At 27.6% G+C, this 24583-nt stretch overlaps 2 protein-coding genes across 4 annotated transcripts in view; one reads left to right on the forward strand and one right to left on the reverse strand.

The window, feature by feature from the left end:
• The window catches only part of LOC109594007 (mitoguardin), a 121847-nt gene that overhangs the window by 55894 nt on the left and 41370 nt on the right, over positions 1 to 24583 (forward strand). The window lies entirely within an intron of this gene.
• The window catches only part of LOC109594030 (protein unzipped), a 40038-nt gene continuing 23358 nt past the window's right edge, over positions 7904 to 24583 (reverse strand). Inside the window, exons 2-4 of one of the 3 annotated variants that reach the window (XM_049965915.1) lie at positions 20398 to 20452; positions 10410 to 10606; positions 7904 to 10353 (exon numbers count right to left, since the gene is read on the reverse strand). In XM_049965915.1, the coding sequence (XP_049821872.1) occupies positions 9113 to 10353; positions 10410 to 10606; positions 20398 to 20426 (1467 nt within the window). In that variant the 5' untranslated portion in view covers positions 20427 to 20452 and the 3' untranslated portion in view covers positions 7904 to 9112. Of the gene's footprint in view, positions 10354 to 10409; positions 10607 to 10769; positions 10868 to 20397; positions 20458 to 24583 lie in introns of those variants that run through there. The other 2 variants (XM_049965914.1, XM_049965916.1) reach the window with 2 other exon arrangements.

Raw genomic sequence — 24583 nt, forward strand, 5'->3', positions numbered from 1 at the left:
CCTTTTTCGAAACAAGAGTTAATTAATAATTTCCTAAAGGTTAAATGTAAAAAATAATAATATGTATATTTAATATGTTATTTTAGCATGTTTATTTAAATAACAACTTTGTAGAAAAGTAATTAAATATTTTATTGAATTTTCGTAACAATATTTATTTGATATTTTGTTATTTTTATTGAGTTCCTTGTATACAAATGTTTCTTTATTTGGTAATTTATTCCATAGAAAACTAAAACTATTTCAAATATTTTTTGAAATTATAATGCAAGTTTAATTAATAAGTTATTTCAAATTAATTTGCATTAGTAATTTGAACTATATTATTTAAATATTTCATGTAATTATTGTAACACAATTTACAATTTTTTATTAAGTACTGTAAATTGACTGGAACAAATTGCTAATTATCTTGCAACAGAACTATAAATTTTAATTTAAATACAGTTTTTATTTTTAATGTCTATTTTCATTGTGGTGGATGTTATATTAAAATTTATCTTTCTTTGTTAAATTTTTCTGTGCCACAAAGTTATATGAGCTAATCCATTATTTTCTAAACAATAAAATACAAATTTAATAGGTTATTTTCCAGATTTACTTTGGCAAATTTGTAGAAGAATATTTAAACATTTCACTGAATATTTGCAACAAAATTTATTTGACATTTTCCGTTTTTTACTTGAATTTTTTTTTTTTTTTTGTTAAATTATCTTATCTAAAATTAAAACAAGAGCTAATTCATGGTTGTTTAAAGGTTGTAATATTGATTTATAATATTTATTGTAATATAATTTGAACAATTTGCAATTTTTCTAATAATAATTTATTTTTTATTGAGTTCTTTAAATTAACTAGAACAAATTTATAATTTTCTTAGAACAAAGCCATAAAAACTTTAATTTAAAATTTATTTTGTCATTTGTAATGCATATTTAGAAAATTGTGGCTGAATGTTATAATAAAATTTATCTTCCTTTGTTCAATTTTTATATCTCATCATGAAAATTTATAATTTTCTAAGGTTATAATGCAAATAAAAAACAATAAATTGCAAATTCAATAAGTTAGTTTACTAGATTTATTTTGGTAAGATTAAAAAAATATATTTTTACATATTTTATTCAATATTTGTAACTAAATTTATTTGCCATTGTTTGTTTTTTATTGAGTCCTTATATTAAAATCCATCTTTCTTTATTAAACTATTCTAATATTAAAACAAGGAGTAATACATAATTTTCTAGAGGTTGTAGTGTAAATTTGATATGTTATGCTAGAATAATATATAATAATAATAATAATAATAATAGTATATAAATAATAATATTCTAAATATATAAAGTAAAATACAATAAAGGCAGATTTAATAAATTATTTTAACAAATTGATTACGTCAATAAAATCCATCATTCTTTGTTAATTATTCTAATATTAAAACAAGGATAAATTCAGCATTTTTTAAGTTTGAAGTGTAAATGTTATTTTAGAATATTTATTTTTTATTTTAATTGAAACAAATTTACAATTTTCTTACAATAAAGCTCTACATAATTTTAATTTAAAATCTATTTCCCTATTTAATAAATGTTTGCAAAATTATCGATTTCATTGTGGCAGAATTTATCTTCCTTTGGTCAATTTTTCTATCCCTCACTGAAACGAGAGCTAATACATAATTTTCTAAGGTTATAACGCAAGTAAAGAAACAATAAATGCAAATTTAATAAATTATTTTAACCAATTTATTACTTATAACTTTGTAGAAAATTATTTATATATTTCATTTAATATTAACAACAAAATTTATTTGACATTTCTGTTTTTTATTAAGTCCTTGTATTAATATTCATCTTTCTTTTTTAAATTATTTTGATATTAAAACAAGGATTAATTCATAATTTTTTAAAGGTTGATATGTAAATTTAATATGTTATTTTAGAATATTTATTGCAATGCAATTTGTACAATATTATATAAATATGTCATGAAATTTTTATAACACAATTTACTTTTGATCGAGTTCTTTATATTAACTAGAACATATTTACAATTTTATTACAACAAAGCTATAAACAATTTTAATTTGTAATACATATTTGAAAAATTGTAAATTTCATTGTTGTATATTGTTATAATAAAACTTATATTTATTTGTTCAGTTCTTCTGTGTCACAAAGAAACATTCATTCATTGTTCATAATTCATAAAACCAATAAAATGCATATTTATTAAGTTGTTTTAACAGATTTATTTTGACAAGTTTATAGAAATTATTTACATATTTCATTCAATATTTCTAACAAAATTTATTTGACATTTTCTATTATTTATTGAGTACTTATATTAAAATTCATCTTTCTTTGTTAAATTATTCCGAGATTAAATAAAACAAGGGCTAAGACATAATTCTTTAAAGGTCCTAATGTAAATTTAATGTTATTTTAGAACTTTTATTGCAATACAGTTTGAACAATATTATATAAATATGCCATGCCATTTTTCACAATTCATTTTTTTTTTTTTTTTTTGAGAATTTTATATTATAACTTATAATTTTCTTACAACAAAGGTCTAAATGCCATTTTTAAAGCATATTTACAAAATTGTAAAATTCATTGTAACACAATTTTATATTAAAATGTGACTTTATTTGTTTTATTATGTCCCACAATGAAACATGGAGCGAATTCATGGTTTTCTAAGGCTATAATGGAAGTAAAAAAGATAAGTAAAGTAATTTTAATAGAATTATGTTTGGGAACTTTATAAAAAATATTTACATATTTCACTTAATATTTGTAACACTTTCTGTTTTTTAGTGAGTCCCTGCAATTTTCACTGTCGGGCAATATTTTTTTTAAATGCCTGTCACGGCCATGTTCACCATGAAAAACTGGATAAATTTAACTGTTGCATTGTCTTAACAGATCAATTAAATTAATTAGTTGCTAATTCAATGCGAAAAACGTACAAACAGCAGATGGCGCCTGATATGTGGGGAGCGTTGACAGATAGTAATGCAAATTGCGTGCTTTATTCGTTTTTGCGTTGTCCTGGGAATTCACAAAAGTGAATTTTAATACTTTTACCTTACAGTGATTTTATCTTGTATGTTAAGGACTGTTAAAAAATTCTTGATGTTTATGTTAAAAAAAAAAAAAAATAAAATTACACAATCAACGTTAATGTTACTAGATATACAAGAATTACTTTATATTCATAGATTTTATCGATTCAATTTGTTGTGTTACATCGTTGGCATGCTAAATTTGTGTGTGATTTTTAAACGAAATTTCTTAAATTAGGCGATAAAAATTACGGTCATGTCCACACAACAGCATAACAACAAAATCACGTGTCGAGCCGAAAAATTAAAATCTAGTCCAACGCTCTGTGACGACCCACAAAATTATCAATTGCGAAAATGATTAGCGGATGATGTCAGCCGGATTAAAATGGGAAATTATGGACACGTCCATCATCAGCGAATTCAATCATGATAATTAGTATTAAAAAGCCGCTATAAACAATTTTTGTTGTTGTCAAAGTGTCTATTGTGTCAAGGACGTCCATTAGCGATGATTACAATCTAGAATTGTGCTTGTCAACGTTACGATTTCGAGTAGATGTGTTAGCGAGTTGATGTGACTCTATTCCTATTTTTATTTTAATGTGTGAATGCACTAATATGAAAATGTTTATGGTCATATAAAAATTATGGTGATTGAAAGCAATTTGTGACTACATATTCCATTATTCGAATATGTGATATATTTCACCTACTTTTAACTTTATACTTTGTTTCACCTATTAATACTATTTTAAAACTAAAAATTGTTTTCAGATTAAAATAATATAATTAAATATTGATCCATAAATATAAAATGTTTATATAAAAATTTAGTATATTGAAAGAAATTTACAATAATTATTATTTTGTTCATGTGTATCATTAAAATTAATTTTTTTGTGAAATAAAATTAAAATATTTCAAATATTCATAATTCTAAAATTTTGATTTTCGAATATGTACTTATTTTATTATTTGAGTAATATTTATATTGTTCTAAATTTTATTCTCCAATTTGTGTATTAACAATGTTTCAAATAACGAAATAAATTCCTGTACAATATTTTTAAAAAATGAAAAATTATTTCAGATGAATATTTAATTATAAATGTTGAATAATTTACAATAATTATTTTTTTATTCAACAATGATTAAGAGAGTAAAGTTTATCAACAATTTTATTTTTTTATGAATTATTATGTATAAGAATGTTAGTTAAATCTTAAGAGAATAATACGACTCGAAATTAAACAAAAATATTTTTAATATCCCTAATTTCAATTTTATATATTATTCAATTTGCGTAGTAATATTGTTTGAAATAGCAAAACAAATTAAATTCATGTGCAAATTTTTATATACTGAAAAATTATTTCAAATGAGTATAATACATTAAAAAAATTGAATGATCATTAATATAAAATGTTTATATAAAAATTATAAGTACTGAAAGTAATTTATAATTATTATTTTTTTATTCAAAAACAACAATAATAAAGTTAATCAATAATTTTATTTTTTCTAACGATTTATTAAGTGTAATGACGTTAGTTAAATCTTAAAGTTATTAATAGAACTCGAAATTAAATTAAAAGTACAGTTTATTTATACATTCCAACATTTTGATTTCTGAAAACATATTTTATTATTCGAATAATATTATTATTATTAAATATAATATATTTTTAATTTTATTACTGTATTAATATCTGTTTCAAATAACAAAATGAATTAAATTCATATGCAGAATTTTTAAAAACTGAATAATTATTTCAGATGAACCTAAATTTGAATGTTCATTAATATAAAATTACTCATAAAAAAAGTAATTTACAATTATTATCTTTTTTTATAAATCATTATATATAAAAATGTTAGTTAAATCTTAATATTATTCATAGAACTTTAAATTAAATTAATAAGAAATTAAATTAAAATAATTTGAATATCACTAATTTGAATTTTAATATATATATATTCAAATTTTTATATTTTTGAAGAGATATTTTATTATTCGACTAATATATTATATTCTTTTTTCAATTTTATTCTTAAATTTGCGTATTAATCCTGTTTTAAATTACATAACGACATGAATTAATGTATTGCATTTTTAAAAATTGAAAAATTATATCAAATGAATGAATATTTAAAAATTTGAATGCTCCTTAATATAAAATGTTCATATAAAAATTACGAGCATTGAAAGTGATTGAGAGTAATTATTTTTATCCAACAATGATAAGAGTAAAATTTATCAACGATTTTAATTTTTTATTTTAAATCTTAAGATTTTTAATATAACTCGAAATTAAAAACAAAATGTGATTAACATATACATATTCAAAAATTTAATTTTTCGAATACACATTTTATTCGAATAATATATAGAGAATTAACTTCCTGTATAGAATTTTTTTAAATTAAAAATAGGTTCAGGTAAATAAAATATATGTATATAAATATTTGATTATTCGTTCATATAAAATTACATTACAATTATTAAAAGTAATTTATAATCATTATTATTATCAAATTTAATATTTTTCTGAATTATTGTTAATAAAAATGTTAAAACATAGTTTCAACATGCTTATATTCAAAAAATTTGAATACATATAGAGTAGTTAAATATAAAATAATAAAATAATTTTCTGAATTTCATTTAATAATTTACATATCAATACAATTTTATATAATATAACAACTATTTAATTTATTGTATGGTGTATTTTAGAACTAAAAATAATTTCTGATAAACATATTATATCTAAATAGTGAATATTTATTAACATAAAATGTTTACATAAGAATTACGACTATAAGAATATTAAATCTTTAAATTAAATTAAATTTTGGAATTAAATTAACTAATTATTAATTCGGATAATAATTATGTTAATATATTCATGCATTCAAACAAATCCGATATTTGAATATTTTATTCTTAAATATATTTTCTAATTCACCTATTAATAGTGTTTCAATTAACCAAACGATTAAATTTATCTACAGTAACATTTATAACTAAAATAATTACAAACTATATTTAAACTGAATTGATTAAATATTTATTAATATAAAATGTTCATAAAATAATTGCCATTAATGAAAATAATTTACAATTTTTTTTCTTCGATAATGATAAAAGTACAGTTTATGATATATTATTATATGTCGTATTATTTTTAAAATACAGTACATTTTTTATTACTCGAAATCTTACCTTTTTACATTTTTATCAATTAATTTATGTATTGATACTTTTCCAAATAACAACGGATTAAATTTCAATACAGCATTTTACCGCACTGGACACTTATTATTTTATACACCTATTTATCAACTTTATTTCTTTATGAATTATTTTATTCATAAGAATATTAGTTGAATCTTAATATTTTTTAATAGGGGGCACGTATTAAATAAAAATATTTTGAATATTATAATTTGAATTTTATAATTTATATATTCGAAAATTTTGATTTTCGAATACATATTATATTTTACTATTGAAACTAATTTATTATAAGAATTTTCTTATTCAATAATACTTAAAGTGGACTTTATCATCAAATTTAATTTCTGATGAATAATTACGTATATGAATTATAAATCTTATAACTTTTGAAATAAAGCTGTAAATTAAATTAAAAACTTTTTAACATAAACTGAATTGTATCTAACTTATTATTAAGTCAAAATTTCTTATATTCGATATCACAGTTTATTACTCCAATTTACTGCAAGAAAACATCTGATTTTTAATTTTATACTCCAATTATCGTATTAATCCCGTTCCACATAAGATTCCTGTATAGTATTATTAAACACTAAACATATTTTTAGATTCTCATGTTTAAATATTTTCATTTTTAAATTTCCTACTCCAATTTACATATTATGATGATACTATTTATATTCTTTATTCTTAAAAATTGAAAATAAAATATTTGAATTATTAAAATTATTTTTTTCCTTAATGAAAAATAAAATTATTAAATATTATTATTTATCTTAATAATTCTTTGAATTAAACTAATAAATTTTGTATGTTGATAATTTGAATAATATTCATATATTCAAAAATTCAAATATTTCCATACATATTTATATATTCAAAAAGTTAAATATTAATACACTTATTTTTAAATTCTCTTTTAATATTTAAATAATTCGAATATTCAATAGAAAACAAATTGAAATACTTGTCCCTTTGACAAATTTAGAATCCTAGTCTTGTACACAAAGGTGTTAGTAATTAGAATCAAGTTAATATGTTTCATTCTGTCCACACGTAAACATTATAAAATTACGTATAACATTTCCCTTCATCAAAAGGAAGTGTTATTGCGAAACGAGCAGATGTATCATGTTCGTTCCCGCTTTTTGAACAACCTGAATGGCCCGACGAATTCGCCCCCTTCCTTTGTTCGAATCCGCGTTCGCAATAATGACCGTCTATGAAATTCAATTTGCAATATAAATGCTTATAATCAATTTACCGTTTTTAAGCTGGATATAAATGAACGTGTGCAGCATCGAAACGCGTCCAAACCGACTTGTGCGTTGCGGGGGATCTCCCTTGCTCATTGTCGCAATGCGTTTACGAATTGTTCGATAATTGAATATGGTGCTAATGCGATTACAGGAAATGGTCAATATTTACTGTAAATATTTGAATCGGAAACCATTTCCTAAAGCCGGGGAAATTTTAGAATACCCTTGGAATGTATTCCTTTATTGGGACTTGCTCAACATTATTTTTTTTTAATTGTTTTTAATTAAAGGTTTGGTAGGATGTAGATAAATAAATAAAAAGCACATCAATATTCGAATATTTTTAAGTATATTTTATAATATCTACATACATAAAATGTACACAATTATATTTTTACATGTTCAGTCCACAATTGAATCACACTGCTGACATAGAGTCATCTCGGTCTTTACATAATTAAACAATCTGCGACTAAAATGGTATCTTAGGAACACGAAGAAATTCAATATTGAAATTACAGCAATATTTTTCATTATTTTGATCCTTTTATTTCATACTTAATTTAAAACACCAGTATATTGGATAAGCTTAAGAATACATATCGAGAATAATGTTAAATTTTATAATATATATATATATATCACATCGTAACTATTAAAATGATTACATTTAGGTTCATTCCTTTGAAAAAAACTGCAACTTAGCATATTCGCTTTTACTGTGAATCAACATTTTTCTCAATTCTACATTGATATGTACCTTAATCAATAAAGCTGCACCTATCTCGTTCCTGAACCATTAAATTTACATTATAAAGTTATGTTTGATTTACCATGTGTTTATGTCTGAACTACAATAATACATAATATTTTTATATAACATCTGAAACAGCATTAAAATCCTTAAACATTAAAATTTCCTGTTTGATTGCTAAGATGATTTACGTAAAGATAAAAGACATTTAATTTGGATCTAAATGGAAACAACTTCTGTTTGTACTTATAAAATGGAATGAACTCTTTGTAACTATGACTAATTTATTGAATCGGCCATTGAAGTTATTTACGTTTAGAGAAAGAGAGTGAGAGAAAGTGTCAGACGACGTAGAGGCCACCTGAATAACTTACAACAATGAACATTGAAAAAGATTTTTGTACCTTTCCAATACTGTTACACCTAGCCGTAATTTTAGCAAAAATATATTACCACGCGCTACAATCTTTTGACAATTGCAAAATATAAAGTCAATGCAAATTCTCCCCGAATCAGATTATTCCCCCCTGGTTTCAAACTACGCTCTAACTATGGACGTAACTTGTCACTTTAAAAAATCACTCCTCCAATCCTTTTGTCACTTTATTTACAACGTCTATGTACATAAAACTGAACAACTACCTCGAAGATGTAAAATGATAAAGTTCTACGCTAAGGAAATGAAGAACCTCAAGAAATTAATCAAGCATTTCACTATTAGCTTTTTTTATGCAAACTTATCATCACTCGGCGCGCCGATCTACAGCAATCAAGAGGCATTCATCTTACGTGACCCTGAGGGTCACGATCGCACTAAACAATAAGAAACCACTGAATACGTTAACAGCAGAACTGGATTTCACTTCGGCTGAATTCTTGGTCAACGATGAAGCGTTGCTGTCGCTGTCGTCGGAAAACATGGTTCCACCGCCTTCATTCTTCGGTGGTGCTTCAACTTCAGATGATGCCTTTTGGTTGATGACGATCACTTCTGGCGGGGAAGATATGGGGGTGACTTCCTGAGTGGTCGAGGTGGTTTTTGTGGTGGTGGTTGTGGTTGTCGTGGTGGTCGTGGTGGTTGTCGTTGTGGTGGGTACGTGGCTGTTATTGTGGAGGAAGTAAATTGGATCGAAATGTGGATAGACGTCTACCATTTTCCTCTCGCGTTTGCTTTCGTGGATGACCCACTCGCGTCGTCGATTGTCTTTGTAGATAGCAACTACGGTGGCAGTGTAAGGAATATCAGTTTCGGTGTAGTTGCCTACTAAGGTTACATTTACACCAGTACCAGCTTCCAAATAGCTCTCAATGGGTGATATTTCGACTTTGTCTTTTGCCTCAGCTATGGCCCAGTGTCCGTCCAAAGTGGTACCGTTGGAAAGGTGAATGGAAACTGGTACTCCAGTAAGTAAGCCATGTCCTTTACCCCAGGATAAAGTGTAGGTGTAGTTGTAACTAATTACACTTTCGACACGTTGTAGACCTTCTTCTTCGTTTTTCAAAATTGCTGTACCCAGGATGGTGCGCCTCCTCGGGAAGGGTCGGTGAGTTCTATGGAATTTAATTGATTTGAATTCGTAGCGGATTGGTTCAGATTCAACCAAAATCTCCCCATCTTCAAAAACCAATTCATTGTTGTTTTGATCAACTAAATGGAACACGCCCAAATTTTCGTTGGGATCGAAGATGCCCATGTAGTAGCTCAACGACCCTTTCTTGCCGTGTGTCTTTGCTTTCCTTCTAGCAATGAAGTGTTTATGTTGCTCATCACTGCAGACGCCACCTGGTGGGTTGAGGGTGTACTTGTTTCTGTAGACCCAGCTGAGGCGAGCACTGTTTTCGATGTTGATCAGAATTTCAAACGATTTCTCTTCCTTTACTGTCTTGTACAAAGAAATCACGCAGACGTTCTTGTCGGGGCGAAGCTGACCAGACACCCAGACTCCGTTTGCCTTTGCTCTGCAAATGTATACTGGGGCTGTCGGTGGTTCCAAGTCCTCTTCATTGGCCTCGACGTCTGCCTCGGCTGTAACCAAAATAACTAGCTTAATTAAAATTTTTATACAATTGAATTATTAGTACCTTCAATGGTTTGGTTGGATCCAACTACGGCGTTCTTGATCAAAGCGTCGTTAATACTGCTGCTCGGGACCCATTCCAAGGTAGTTGAGGTCACCACTTGTTCGAGGGTTTCTGCTAAAATGTGGACAGAGGGTTCGGCCCTCGTATACGGTACCAACAGTCCCAAAAGGACGAGTACCAGATATCTCATTTTTGATCTGCAACAAACAGAAAATTAAATAAGCATTTTAATAACCGGGTTCACTTTCAGTTCAGCTCTAGAAATATCTATTTTATAACAAGGTTCTTGGGTTACCGCTCGTGTGATTATCATATTTTGTAATCGATAATTATAAACCTTAGGTAATGGAAATATTTCACCTGTTGACTTGTCGTGGGTATAACGTATGGACTTCTTTATATGTAAATTTCAATTACTCTCTCACTTGAGTTGAAGACATGTGATTCACAAAACAAATTTCAATCACGACTGATGGTCAATATTTTATGTATCTAGGAAGCAGACGAAATTTTAATATTGAATTAAAAACTGGTTTTGATGACATCATTCGTATGGAAAAAGCAAACCAGTGATAAGATCTACACCAAATAAGAATACTCAATTTTATAGTCTTTGATTAATACAAGGTGACATCAGATTTACTTTAGCTATATTTATGTCATTATGAGAAAGTTGGTAATGTGTACGACAAACATATAATTATGCCTTTTACTTATCGAATAAAGTTACATGTAAAATTGTTACTTTTGTGATTGTATGTTTGGTAAAATATTCATAATGAATGTAAATTATTAAATTAACATAAACACTGTATTATCATTACACCATCGTAAGTGATAATTTTCGTTTATTTTTGCTTGCTTTTCCCTATTAATTCAGCACCATAATTTCAGCTTAATATGTTTATGAAAAACAACGCTTATGCCTTTCAATACGTCATAGAATTAATTTCAATAATTCGCCGATTCCGGTAGATAACTCAAATGATTAATAAAGATAAACCAAGAGCGCATCGAGCACGCCTGAGGAATTTTAATTGGATATTCGTAATTACAGCACGAACCATGTTCTTTTTTTTCTTTTTTTAGGCGCCTCATCCGCGGATATTCATTTCTACATTACAATTACTCCTTTCGTACCGTATTAAATGACATCAAGGCCGTGCGTGTTTCATTGAATGATCGTTTTCATTCACGAATATGAAGATTACGTCAGTTCCTTGAAAATTATAGTAAGGAGTTGTTCTTAACATGTGTGCAAAACATTTAATTAAAACCGGATAAAAATAGATGGACCCAATTTGATAAAGAGTTGCGCAAGAGGTAATGACATAACGACTTTGTTTATAGAGTCCCCTGCTAGTTTTTTAAATTGGCATGTGCACAGGTCGATTTTCGAATTAAAATTCTTCCACTCGATTACGTGCGAATAAATCTTAAAATTAATAAAGCGAAGAAAAAGTCTCACTCATTAAACGGTCTTCCATAGAGCCATAAAAATAATTAATATCTCTCGTGTTTCTCTTAAACAATTCATATTAATTAACCGTCTCGGGCAGCCGTTTATGACCGCAATCCATTTTAACACGGTGCTCACAAGGATCTAATTTGTTAGGAACAATCAGACAAATCTGGACGGTTAACCTCAAAACGGGGCCTGCTTCGAGGAACAATGGCCCTCGGTCTGAGTTTAATATCTCTTCTCGGAGACAGTGTTGCAGTAATCTTTTCAGATTTATGGATATTGCCGTTTTATGCACCCTCCGAATTGAACTGCGCACAACGTAATTTTATTTTACACATGATTGAAATCGCCCTTTGAACAGGTTCTTACATTGTAAGGGGGCTGTCGAGCACTTTCACTTTTATTCGATTGTTTTTTGACCTCGATTCGCCGTAAAACTTTTACAGTTTTGCCTTAAAACACGTACCACAACACAACCTCTTGGGCAACTCTCATAACAGCGATAAAAGTTTTGTACGTGCACTTGGGGGTGAGTGATGTATTCCAGTTCAAAGGACTCGGTTGTCTCAGACCGAGGCTTTCCTGAGGTTCAGCCGTAAACATGAGAGAATGAAAGGGCTTGTGGTAATTAAGGCAAATCGGATAAAAGGGAAACGCTGCTGTTCCAGAATGGAAATGGGAAAGTAGCGAGAAAGGACAATCAAAGAGCATAAAGGAATATTGGATTCGAAGACATTTACCAATCTTTTGTAAATATTCAATTTAAATGAAAAGATTCTTGAGGTTTATGAAATTTATATAAATAAGTTTGAACACGTGTTGCACAAGTATGTAATCTGAAACTACTAACGGAATTAAGATATCTTCATTTCTATATTTAGAGTAATAAAATAATTTTATACGGATGAATTTGATTTTATAATACAATTGTTCCATTAATTGTGTATTCTAAATTTATATTGATCCTTAGAAGTCCACACAATCTTTAAATTAATGGATTCTGGCTACTTGTTAATAGCTTCTTGAACTGAGTAACGATAACTCCCCAGTTATGTAATCCCTATCTATCAAAAGTCTCTTAAAGACACAGTAATCATACTAATTTTTTCATGTAAAACATAAATTAAAGCAGTTTAACACCATTAATCTTATTTCCCCTGAGTTTATCTAATCACTAGTAGGCGCCCAAGCCAGCACCAATTAATTTTCTATCCCATAAAACACCTAATTGATATAATCTCTCTTGCTGTGTATTGCGTTGCTCGTAATGAGGTAGAAATCAGCACAGTTCCCCCTGTAAGAGCAATTGCCCAATAAAACACTCGAATGGAAATCATAACTGGGATAAAACGCAGTACACGTCGAAGGGGGAAGGGTGGATGCGCATTATGGTACTCCGAAACTACCAGTTTACGATTTACGACTCTGTAAGAAGGACAAGCGGTAATTAAGGCCGACGAAATGGGGAAATGCATCACCGCCTTCAACTTGAACCAGAAAACGGCACAAAATCGGACAAACGGAAGAGAGTTTTAGGGATTTAATTGGAGTGCTGGATTAGCATCCTTTTAAGGATATTGAATTTGAACATACCATAAGCCCACTATTTATTATCGACTAAACAAAAGTAAATACATTTTTTTAATGGACTTTCAGTCTGCAAGCATCCCCTTTGATTTGCGGGGAGCCACGTGTGTTTATAGTTGTAACAGTTGGGGTATTACCATGGAAACGCGGACGGAACAAGTGCCTATCAACCGAGGACCGTGCCAGAAGGCGCGCAAAGTCTACGCAATAAGATTATATTTAATTAATTCGGCGTTTTATTATTCGCCGCTTTAAACGCACAGCATCATTGTCAAATTAGAGGCGGGGTGCTTTATTTCGGTTTGATTTTGTTGGGCTAATGAGTTTGTGCTTTATCTTGTTGGAAAGGAGGAGCACGAGGATTCGTGACTATTAAAGTTGTGACTGCCACATTGTTTCCCCATATGGAAGCGCAGACTGGACGGTTAATTTTGCACTTGTTAGTACCGTGGTACTTCCGGTGCTGCAAGGCTACAATCAATTGCGAAGTGTACGTCTTGCACGTTGATAATGTCACCAATAAAATGGCACGTAGAGACTACGTACTAGTTTATGGTTACGATTAATTTGCTTATCAAACGGTCTGACGTTACGAATTTAAAAATAAAGCTCAAACGTGTTTAGTTTGTGTTTTATTAAACTGGAACGATCCGTTTAATGCCGTTTGTGGCGATACAGGCCATTCGTTCATTGGCAAACTAATGTCAACAGTTTCATAGTATACAAGACTTTGTTATTCCTCCAATTTCCTCCCCTTTGAATCAATTTATATTTTTTTACTTTATCGGAATTTCAATTTTATTCAAATATCCTCCTCCATAATAAAGTTTTATTCTTATGCCACCACAAATATTTATCTTTCAATTCCATAAAAAATACAATTTTCCTTGCTCTATCGCTATGTACTCCTGCATATCAAGAAATATTTATTCAACTTCGTGAATAGTGTCACGGAAATGGATTTCGCCCTCTAGATATAAGGGTGATAACACTTCTAGGGTCCATTAATAAAATATGTAGAGCCACGCTTTGCATTTGCATGTTGTATGACACCCTAGTCCATTAGAAGCAAAAATTTGTACTGAATATTTAGTTTTTTAGGTTTAATTGAGTCAATAACGTACAGCGACGAATTAAAACCACATTCAGCAGTTGGATCGAAACTGCTGCATTATTTACTGGGGCGTTCCACATTCAGAATAACAATTGATTCAATTTAAAAAATGCTATCGACTGCCCGAAGAGAGATCGGCTGCGAGGGATTAGATAAATTCGTTTTCCGTTCGGATGTAATGAATATGTAATAACAGCGCTCCGGTTGGTAAAACAGCAGGTTGTGTATCTAGATCGGAACATTGGAAAAAAATAACTAGTAAATGTCTTCGAGTGATGTGGGACGTATTCAATTTTAATACTGGAAGCAAAGATTTTAGATCCATCATGTTTTCTAGGAGGCGGAATAAATTATCCGTACGACATAGTTGTAGTGATTTTAAAGATGGGTTGTATAAAAAGATACGACACACACAACAACGTCTGTTCCTTGAATCGTCGAAAACTTTCTATCCTGAGTTGATCAATACGGAAGGTTCGTCCGGAATACAGATACGATGGTCCAGATTTCTCTTGCTCCGTTCCTTCTAACAATCACATTGTCTGATCTTGATGATGAGTTGCATTTTTCCCGTCGCAGCCCATTGTTTAGCGTCTCTGCATTGATACGATCATCACGGTAAATATAGAACGGCGAGTAATTGTTTTAATTCAAAGGCGTCCACGATCGCTCTCGGAGAATTGTTCCTACAAGTTAATTTACTTCGATGACGTGATACGTAGGTGTTTCAGGAGTGTGTGCAGAAAGCCACCAGCATAGATACAATTTGCCGGCTTTTATCGATGATATCGCATGAATTATTGTTTGGACATGATAAATTTTCTATACCTTTACCAGACATGTCAATGTGGAATGCCCGTGTTTTGCTCTACGTGTGTGTGTGTTTATGGACTAATCGATATGAGGGTGTCCAGTTTTCCCATCAACAGTTACAACCGACCGATGCTTAATGAACGGTTTAATTGTTTTCGTTCAGAGAGGCACTAGTTTAAATTACTTTTACAAATAAACGGTCTGCCATGATTACTTCGTTACAAACTGAAAAACCTAGTTTAGATGAACTTGTTCTCATTGAATTTAGGAAGGGAATCGTTAAAGTTAAGTGAACTGTACATATTATTTAAAATCAATGTCGATCTGATGTTCACAGATAAATTGATTTTAAATATGCTGTTTTAAACACTTTTTAATACTCTAAGACACCTAAAGATAACTATGAATCATCAAAATGAAAGATAAAACTTGATTAGAAAAAGAGATTATTGAAGTTATAAGTACTATATATGATATTGGCAGATAAATTACTTTTAATGATGTCTGTGTCTTGAACATGTCTCATCACTCACCTGAAGATTTTTAGAGACAACAAATCGAAGTATTATGAAAATTATCAAAATGAAAGATGAAGCTTCATTAGAAAAAAAGTTTATTGAAGTTAGAAGGATGATTCATATTATACTCATCAGTTACTGTATTATACCATATAAATATTGATCTGATGATGGTAGACAAATTGCTTTTAATGATGTGTCTGTCATCTGAGGATATGAATGAAAGATCTTCATTAGAAAAAATATTATTGAATTTAGAAGAATGATTCATATTATATACATTAGTTACTATATAATAATATATAGGATTACTAGAGACCACTAATCGAAGTATTATGAAAACTATCAAAATGAAAAATGAAACTTCATTAGGAAAAAAAAGGTTATTGAAGTTAGAAGAATGGTTCCTATTCAGTCACTATACTGTGCCATATAAAAGTTTATCTGATGTAGGCAGATAAATTGTTTTTAATGATTCTGTCTTGACAACTCTTCTACACTCCATTCAGAGTTATCTGAGGATTGTTAGAGACCACTAATCGAAGTATTATGCAAATCATTAAACTGAAAGATTATTAGAAAATAAGATTATTGAAGTTAGAAGAATGATTCATATTATATACATCAGTTACTATATTATGCCATAAATTTTGATCTAATATTGGCAGTTAAATTTTAATGATGTCCCTGCTTGGTCAACTCTTCAACACTCCATTCAAAGTCATCTGAGAATTCCTAGAGACCACTAATTGAAGTATTATGAAAATCCTTAAAATGAACAATGAAACTTTATTGGAAAAAAGATTATTGAAATTAGAAGAATGGTGTTCTCACTATATACATTAATTACTATATAATGCCATATAAAAATTGATCTGATGTTGGCAGATAAAATACTTTTAATGATGTCTCTGTCTATCAACTCTTCAATTCTCCATTCAAAGTCTTCTGAGAATTACTAGAGACCACTAATCGAAGTATAATGAAAATCATCAAAATGAAAAATGAAACTTCATTAGAAAAAAGATTATTGAAGTTAGAAGAATGGTTCCTATCATATACATCATTTACAATATTATGCCGTATAAAAATTGATTTGATGTTGACAGATAAATTGTTTTTAGTGATGTCTTTGTGCTGAACACTCTTCATGACTCTGCTCTAAGTCACCTGAGAATAACTAAAGACTCTAGTTTAAATGTTTAGAAATCTGTGGATTCTTCTTTACTTCATATCTCATTATTTTACCAGAGAAGACCTCCTCACCATCTTCTGCGATTCGAGCAACTGCACAGAAATATTTACAAAAAAACCTTCGTCGTGATCAAGGCCCGAGCTAATTATGCGCTTTGAATTTTTCTTCTACGGACATACCGTCTCTCCTCTCGTCATCTTTGGCATTGCAGTCACGTAAAGTAATTACGCTCGAGGTACAGGGAAATGTGGGCGTGAGAGTGCATGCGTTATTGGCTTATAAAAAACTGAACTGTGTCTGATTATTTAATGATGAACAGTCATCTCGGGCTATTGAGAGTCTTTCTCTCTTATTAAATGCTAAATTGTTGTCTAATTGAATGTTGATTAATATTAGCTGATGTTGCATAATGCGTTTCTAATGCAATTACGCATCGACTCATCCTTGCGCTTTATTAATTTTGTATGTATTACGTGGTTTCTCTCAAACAATCACTGTGTAATAATTTAAATTTTTTGTCCTGGGGCTGTTATTTTGAAATATCAAAATTTAATTGTGATTTGAATATAATCGTTAACGGATACGCGTGTCTACTGTAAATGGCGTTCCTTTATTTTTGTGCACGGTTTATTAAATTAAATGTTTTGATGTTCGTTCATTCCAATGCAATATACTCGCATAACTGACAAATCAAACGGATAAAAATCATTCATTCACATTCAATTCGCGAGTGCCATAAAAGTAATATGCTTTCAAATAAAGGGGGCTGCCTTTTCAGGGTTTTTTTATACGTTACCTAAATCAAACATCAAAGAGACTTTGATATTCGGGTGAAAGGAGATTTTTTATCAAAGTTGTTGGTTTTGTTTTGAGGATTAGTCCGAAATTTTGTGAAATTTAATTCGTTGCAGTCGCAGCTTCCTTCTGCAACTCGCACGAATGTTATTGACCTACAATATAATTTTTAATGGCGTGTACTAGAAAGGAACTTTATTGAATTATAATTATCCCGATAATGAAATATTAATCACTTGAAGAATGAATGACAGGCTACAAAGTTACTTTACGCTTACCCAAGCGGAATACGTAAGTTCAACTTGATTTATAGTACTATAATTAGTTGTATCCAAAAATTAATTGCTCAATGCATTTTGCATTTTAAGTACTCATAATTTGATAGATAAAAATGGGGATTATTAGGCTGGGGTCTTTTTTAATTGCTTAACTTTATTATTTTTAAGTATATCTGTTTTTAACTTAAAAAAATATTTTTCTCTATTCTATTTTTTATTATTAATATGTGCAATAATATATTATATAAACAAATAAATTTGTTGTTTAACTTATTAAATTTGATGTTTGTGACAGATTTAAAAAAAAATAATTAAAAAATATTTATTTTATAATAACTTATATAATACTATTAAATAGATTTTAATTTAAATTTAGAATTTTAAAAAGAAAATGTGTATCGTTTTCTGATTTATTTATTTTTTTAAAAGATTATCAACATAAATTATTTTTTTTTAGTTTTTTATTTTTAAAATCGTGCAATATTAATAGAATTGAGTAAAATTAGTTGTATCGAAAATTATAAAAAATAACTAAATATTTGACATGAGAAAAGAAAAATTTGAAACATTTTATTATTTTTAAAGAACCTATATGTGGAACGTATACAAAACTATTAATTAGGTTTTTAACTTCAGAATTAAATAATAATATATATGTATATCGGTTTCTGATTTATTTGTTTTTAATTATAGATAAAAAATATAACTTTGCATGAACTTGAATTTCACATTTCAAAAGATAACAAGCTCAAAATATTTATACAATTCTGTTCAATTAGCCACATATAAAAAATAATAAAAATGAAATTGGGTTAAATAATATTTCAAATAATTTCGAAAAGAAACAAGAAATTATTTAGAAACAAATGGAATTTTTAACTCTAGAAAGAATTGATTTTGAATATATTATAAAAATATTTCATCAGTTTTAAGGAACATATAAGTAGAACCAGAAGAATTTATAGTAACATACATAAAACTATTAATTATTTTTTTAATTTAAGTTTATTATTTAAAAAATAAATATCAACTATTTTCTTTAATGATAAACATAAATAAATTTTGAAGTAGTAGAAAACCACATAAAATCTATGAAACATGTAGAAATTTCTAAAAATAGGCATTTATAATTTCAAAATTGAATAAGTGAACAAATTTTTTCTTTTATATATAATATATATTTGTTAAGGATACATTTAAGAACATTAAACTAAAAAACTGAGATTATCTTATTGTTAAGCAGAAACGATTTGACTCAATTAATAACTAATAACTTAATCAATTAAAATATTAATCTAAATATAACAATAAATACTTTGATTGAGTTAACTTGAACACTTTAAGGTTGTCTAGCAACCGATTACATAAACAATTATGAATAAATTAATAGTCTCAATACCAGTAATTTAATCAGCAATGTATTTTCAACCCACAACTGTAATTTTAACATTTAGTTGTATGAACACGACCGTTAAATTATTATTATTTAAAGCACACAGCCTGGTACATTATTGCGAATACTTGAGTTAAATCTGACTCAGTCGTACTCGATTAAGATTCCACATAAAATTTTGAATCATGCCAATCTCACCCACTGCAAATGAGTGAGTAATTTTGACCGCAAAATAGTGTCCGAAATACCTATATATTCCCAAGGCTTTCTTGTATGTTTTAACACATTTAATCGTTTGCAACATATTTTTAATTGATTGCTCATGAATATTAAACACCGTTACGTTGGTTATTAGATACGAAATGCCAAATCGCTTAAGCGAATTGATTGACCACTTATCCGATGACAGAATCACCGAAAACTATCAAGACTTTCGATTTTGCGGATGACGTAACGTTCCTGAGCGTGTAAATAATCCCGGATTATTTTATGCCCTTTAAATTATTCACGGTTAACACACGCACAAAACAAACTTACAAGTGTTAAAATCTTTTGAATTTCTTACGTGCACGGATTTAGGAATCGTTCACCTGCCGAGAGAGCACTTACAAGTACAGCACACGAGAACGGCGACTGTTTATTGAACCCGGTTCAAAAGCTTTTGTCGCTTGCACAGGAAATTTCGTTCTGCAAACGATTAGACCGTCTCGGCTTACTGAAGGAGATCCGGACAGATCGGGATATCCTGCTACGCTAATCGAAGGATTTGGGGGTTGTAATGTTTGGGGTTTGAGGCGCTTTGATATGATAAAAAATTGATGAATACTAACCGGTGTTGAAATGACACCAGAAACCGCATGTAGGCACTTAAACTAGAGGTGGTGGCTATTCTGAAACAAAAAGGATTATTTTATTAGTAATTGCTTGATATATCTATAAGGTGTACTTAAATTACATACACAACTATAAATTCGATATAATAATCAGAAGTTGAGGTCATTTTTTTCTTGTTAATGATTGGCTCACTATTTTATATTTCCGGTCTATGCTGAAATATCTATGAAAACTAATATTTGTCAGATTTAGAAAGTGTTTTTTTTCTCAAAGAGAAATTATAAATGATCTTAAAAATATTAGGTTATATTATTTGAAAGTATTTTATGCTCTTTTTTGCTACATTGATATATTTTTTTTTTTTTGTTAAAATGATCTATTCAATGAAGACATAAGCAATATCTCACCTTGCAAGCAACGCAAATGGGCCCTTTATTGAAAGTATTGTAAAGAGTTGATTATGACAATTATGTGGACAATAGTCGAAGGAGGTAAACCTGGTGGTACAGTACTTAAACCAAAAATGATTGACCTATGGTGAATTTCATGTAGAATTTTATATATTCTCTTCCAAAAAAGAGGTCCAACGACCAATGTAACTAATTGTCAGCAGGTCAGCAATAGAAACTCAAACGAAGGTTAAAAATGTTCAATGTGGAATACTACTTCTTCCATCATTTAATCCAGTTATTTCTCCACTTGACTATTATTTATTTTTGTCATTGTTCAATTTTCTAAATAATTCTTTGGTTTAATTCTGAAGGGGAGGTCAAAACTGAGGTCAATATTTTCTTCATTTCTAACAAACAATAATTTCTTTGTCGTGACAAGAATTTGCATGTAGAACTTTGGCAAAAAATGCTTTATTATAATGATGATTATCTTGTTAAATAAAAGTTAATTTAAATGTTAAAAACATAAATTCATTTTTCCGGTGCCTAATATATAATTTTTAATATTTTAACCGTTAACTCAGATTTAGTAACATTCCTCGTACATTTTGTCATAATTAATTATAAGAAATTGTTGCCTGAAAAATAGAGGGCACAACAAACAATTTATTTTATTTATGTTTTTATAAACTAAATTTTATATTCACAAATGTCGCAAAAATTTGTGGCATAAATGTTAACTTTCAAACAATTATCATATTTGGTAGCTTTGAATGTTACTATTTTCCACCAACCAATTTGAGAGATAAACCTTATAGTCACGTTTAGAAAAAAACAAAATCTCGCCAAATAAATGTTGGAAACAGAATTAAAATAAATTATATTTTTTATATACTGCACTTAAAAATACCCTTTTTAACAATTTTCATTAGTCTATTTTAAAGAAATAAATAAATAATACTAAAGATTAGCTAAATTTTAAGCTTAAAAGAATATTTTATTGACGAATAAGCTAATATATTAATTATAATATTTTTGAACTTTTAATGTTTGTAAGTAGATACTTATTTCTAGTTATAATTTTAATTAATTAATGTTAATAAACTTTATTTAATATAAACAATAGTATTTAAAATAGATTTCTAATATTAAAATTTATTTATTTTTTTTTTAAACAAAAAATAAGCCAACATCGATTATAACATTCGTAAAATTTTTAAGTTTGTATTTAGTTAATTAATAAAAATATTATTAATTAAAGCTGCACTAACCATTTTGGGGTGCCATGTATATATAATATACACCATCTAATAGATAGATTTACAAAAGACAATATTTTGGAAACAAACTTAAAATTAATAAAATTTAATAATAAAACAAACGGACACTGAATATTATTTCAAATTTTTCAGTAACAAATTTAGATTCTCCACTTAAAAACATCCTCTTATATCAAATTTCAGCAAGTTCCATTAATCTATTTCAAACAACTTCTGAATCTGGTAACTTTATAAAGAAGAACTATCAAAGAGTTGTTTCAATATGTTGCCCTGGAAGTATATATTGTCGATATATATATATAATTAAAGGTCGCCACCCCGTACAATAAAATAAAAAAATGAAAAAATCCTGCCGTTCGCATGGCGATAGTTGTGTGGAATCCACACTTATCGATTCGCACGTAAAAGGTTGAAAAACCGTTCCGTCGTTCTGGAAGAAATTTTACATGGAGCGTACGAAACGTGAGGTGAATAGTTTGAAAAGATGCCGGCCTTATCTACGTTGAATTACTGGTTGACCTTTCACGCCCACAAATTGTCCGATCAATTCTATTCAAACAATTTTTTTCAACGTTTCGTCCATGTCCGAAGACACAACGACCGTTTGTGATCGTTTGTTTTTCTAACAATTCATTAATTATTAATGGCAACAAATATAACAATGTACTGTTACGACACCTTTTGTTAAATGCCGGACAGGCCAAGCGGAACTTAATAAAACAATTTTTATCTACTCAAGAACATATTAGTCTTAAGTGGGTTATTGCGGCCCATTATGGATGTCGTGATTGTGAATCGGGTCGAAGATGCATCAATTTAATTTTTTCAAGCGTTAAACGGGGCCTGTGGTCGGACCTTTGACACGAAATGCTTCAAACCAAATTTCATTGATTTATATTGGGATTAGTCAAATATTTGACATTACTAAATTTTTAATCCGTCATAAATATTAAATTCTTTTTTATTATACATGTTAAAAAAGAATTTTTATGTAAAAATAATAAAATTTTAGAATAAAGTTTTAGCATGAAGTAAAAATTATTTTTTTATATTACAAATTATTTACTTTTGGGAAAGAAGATTAAATAATTTTAATTTAATTAATAAACTTCCAAGTTGTAATTTAAATTATTAATAATAAATTATATATTTATTATAAACAATGGTATGTAATTAACAATTTTAAAATATGATAATAAACTTTCCTTTTAAAAAAATAAGGAGTAAACTTTCAACGTTCGTAAATAGTTATTACTAGCTAAAATATTAATAAATCATTTTTATTTCAAACAAATTAAGATTTTATAAAATAAGGAAAAAATAAATCAATCAATAACTTAATAAAATGGATATTTGTGAACTTTAATGTTCGTAATTAGTTATTACTAGTTATAATACTGAAAATAAAAAAATATTTAATTATTAAATTATATTGATTATAAATAAACTAGTCTTTAGTTAAAAAAGGTAGGACATATGTCAATATATTAACAATAATAATAATAATATTTGTGAACTTTTAAAGTATGTAACTAGTTTTTATAGTTGTAATAATAATAAAAATTTTATTTAATCATTAATTTATAAATTATATTTGTTATAAACACACAAAAACTTCCCATTTAATAAATTAAGGTTTTTGGGTTTTCTCAGTATATTATAATAGTATTTGTGAACATTTAAAGATTAATTATTGATTAATAATTATTAATAGTTATACTTCTAATAATAAAAGATTAATTTAGTTAATAATTAATAAATTATATTTATTAGAAATAAAATAAAACTTTTATGTTCTTTAATAAAATAAAATAGTTACTAGCTAAAATATTAGTAAATTATATTTATTTTAAATAAAACTAAATTTTTCTTCTATTTAATAAAATAAAAAAATAGATCAATAAGTAAATAATGATATTAATATTTGTAATAATACTAATGATAAAAATTGTACATAATTAATAATTAATGCATTATATTTATTTTAAACAAACTAAAACTTCTCTTTAATAAAATAATCAACAATTAAGACAATCTTAATAATAAACATTTTATTAATTAGTTGATAAATTAAATTAATTATAAAAAACTAAAACTAACCTTTCTTCTAATTAAAAAAATTTGATAAAACAAGCAAATTTTAATAATAGTAGTAACAATAATAAGTTTGTAATTAATTATTACTTGTTATAGTACTAATAATAAAAAGTGTACATAATTAATAATTGATAAGTTATACTTATTTTAAGCAGTGATATTTAAATTATTTACTTTGTAATATAATAAATATTTTTTTCAAGAAAAAAGAAAAAAGGGAAATTATTATTATTAATAATATTTGTAAACTTCTGAAGTTAGTAATTATTTATCAATAGTTATTAATAATAAAAATTAATTGTTGAATATCTTGTATCGTAAGATCAATATATAAGTCGATTTCAAAATACCAACATAATTATACCTTCTTATTTAATGTGGTTTAAAGAAGTATAATTTTCTTAATCATTTTA

The sequence above is a fragment of the Aethina tumida genome, chromosome 4 (genome assembly GCF_024364675.1).
Source record: "Aethina tumida isolate Nest 87 chromosome 4, icAetTumi1.1, whole genome shotgun sequence".
NCBI lineage: Eukaryota > Metazoa > Arthropoda > Insecta > Coleoptera > Nitidulidae > Aethina > Aethina tumida.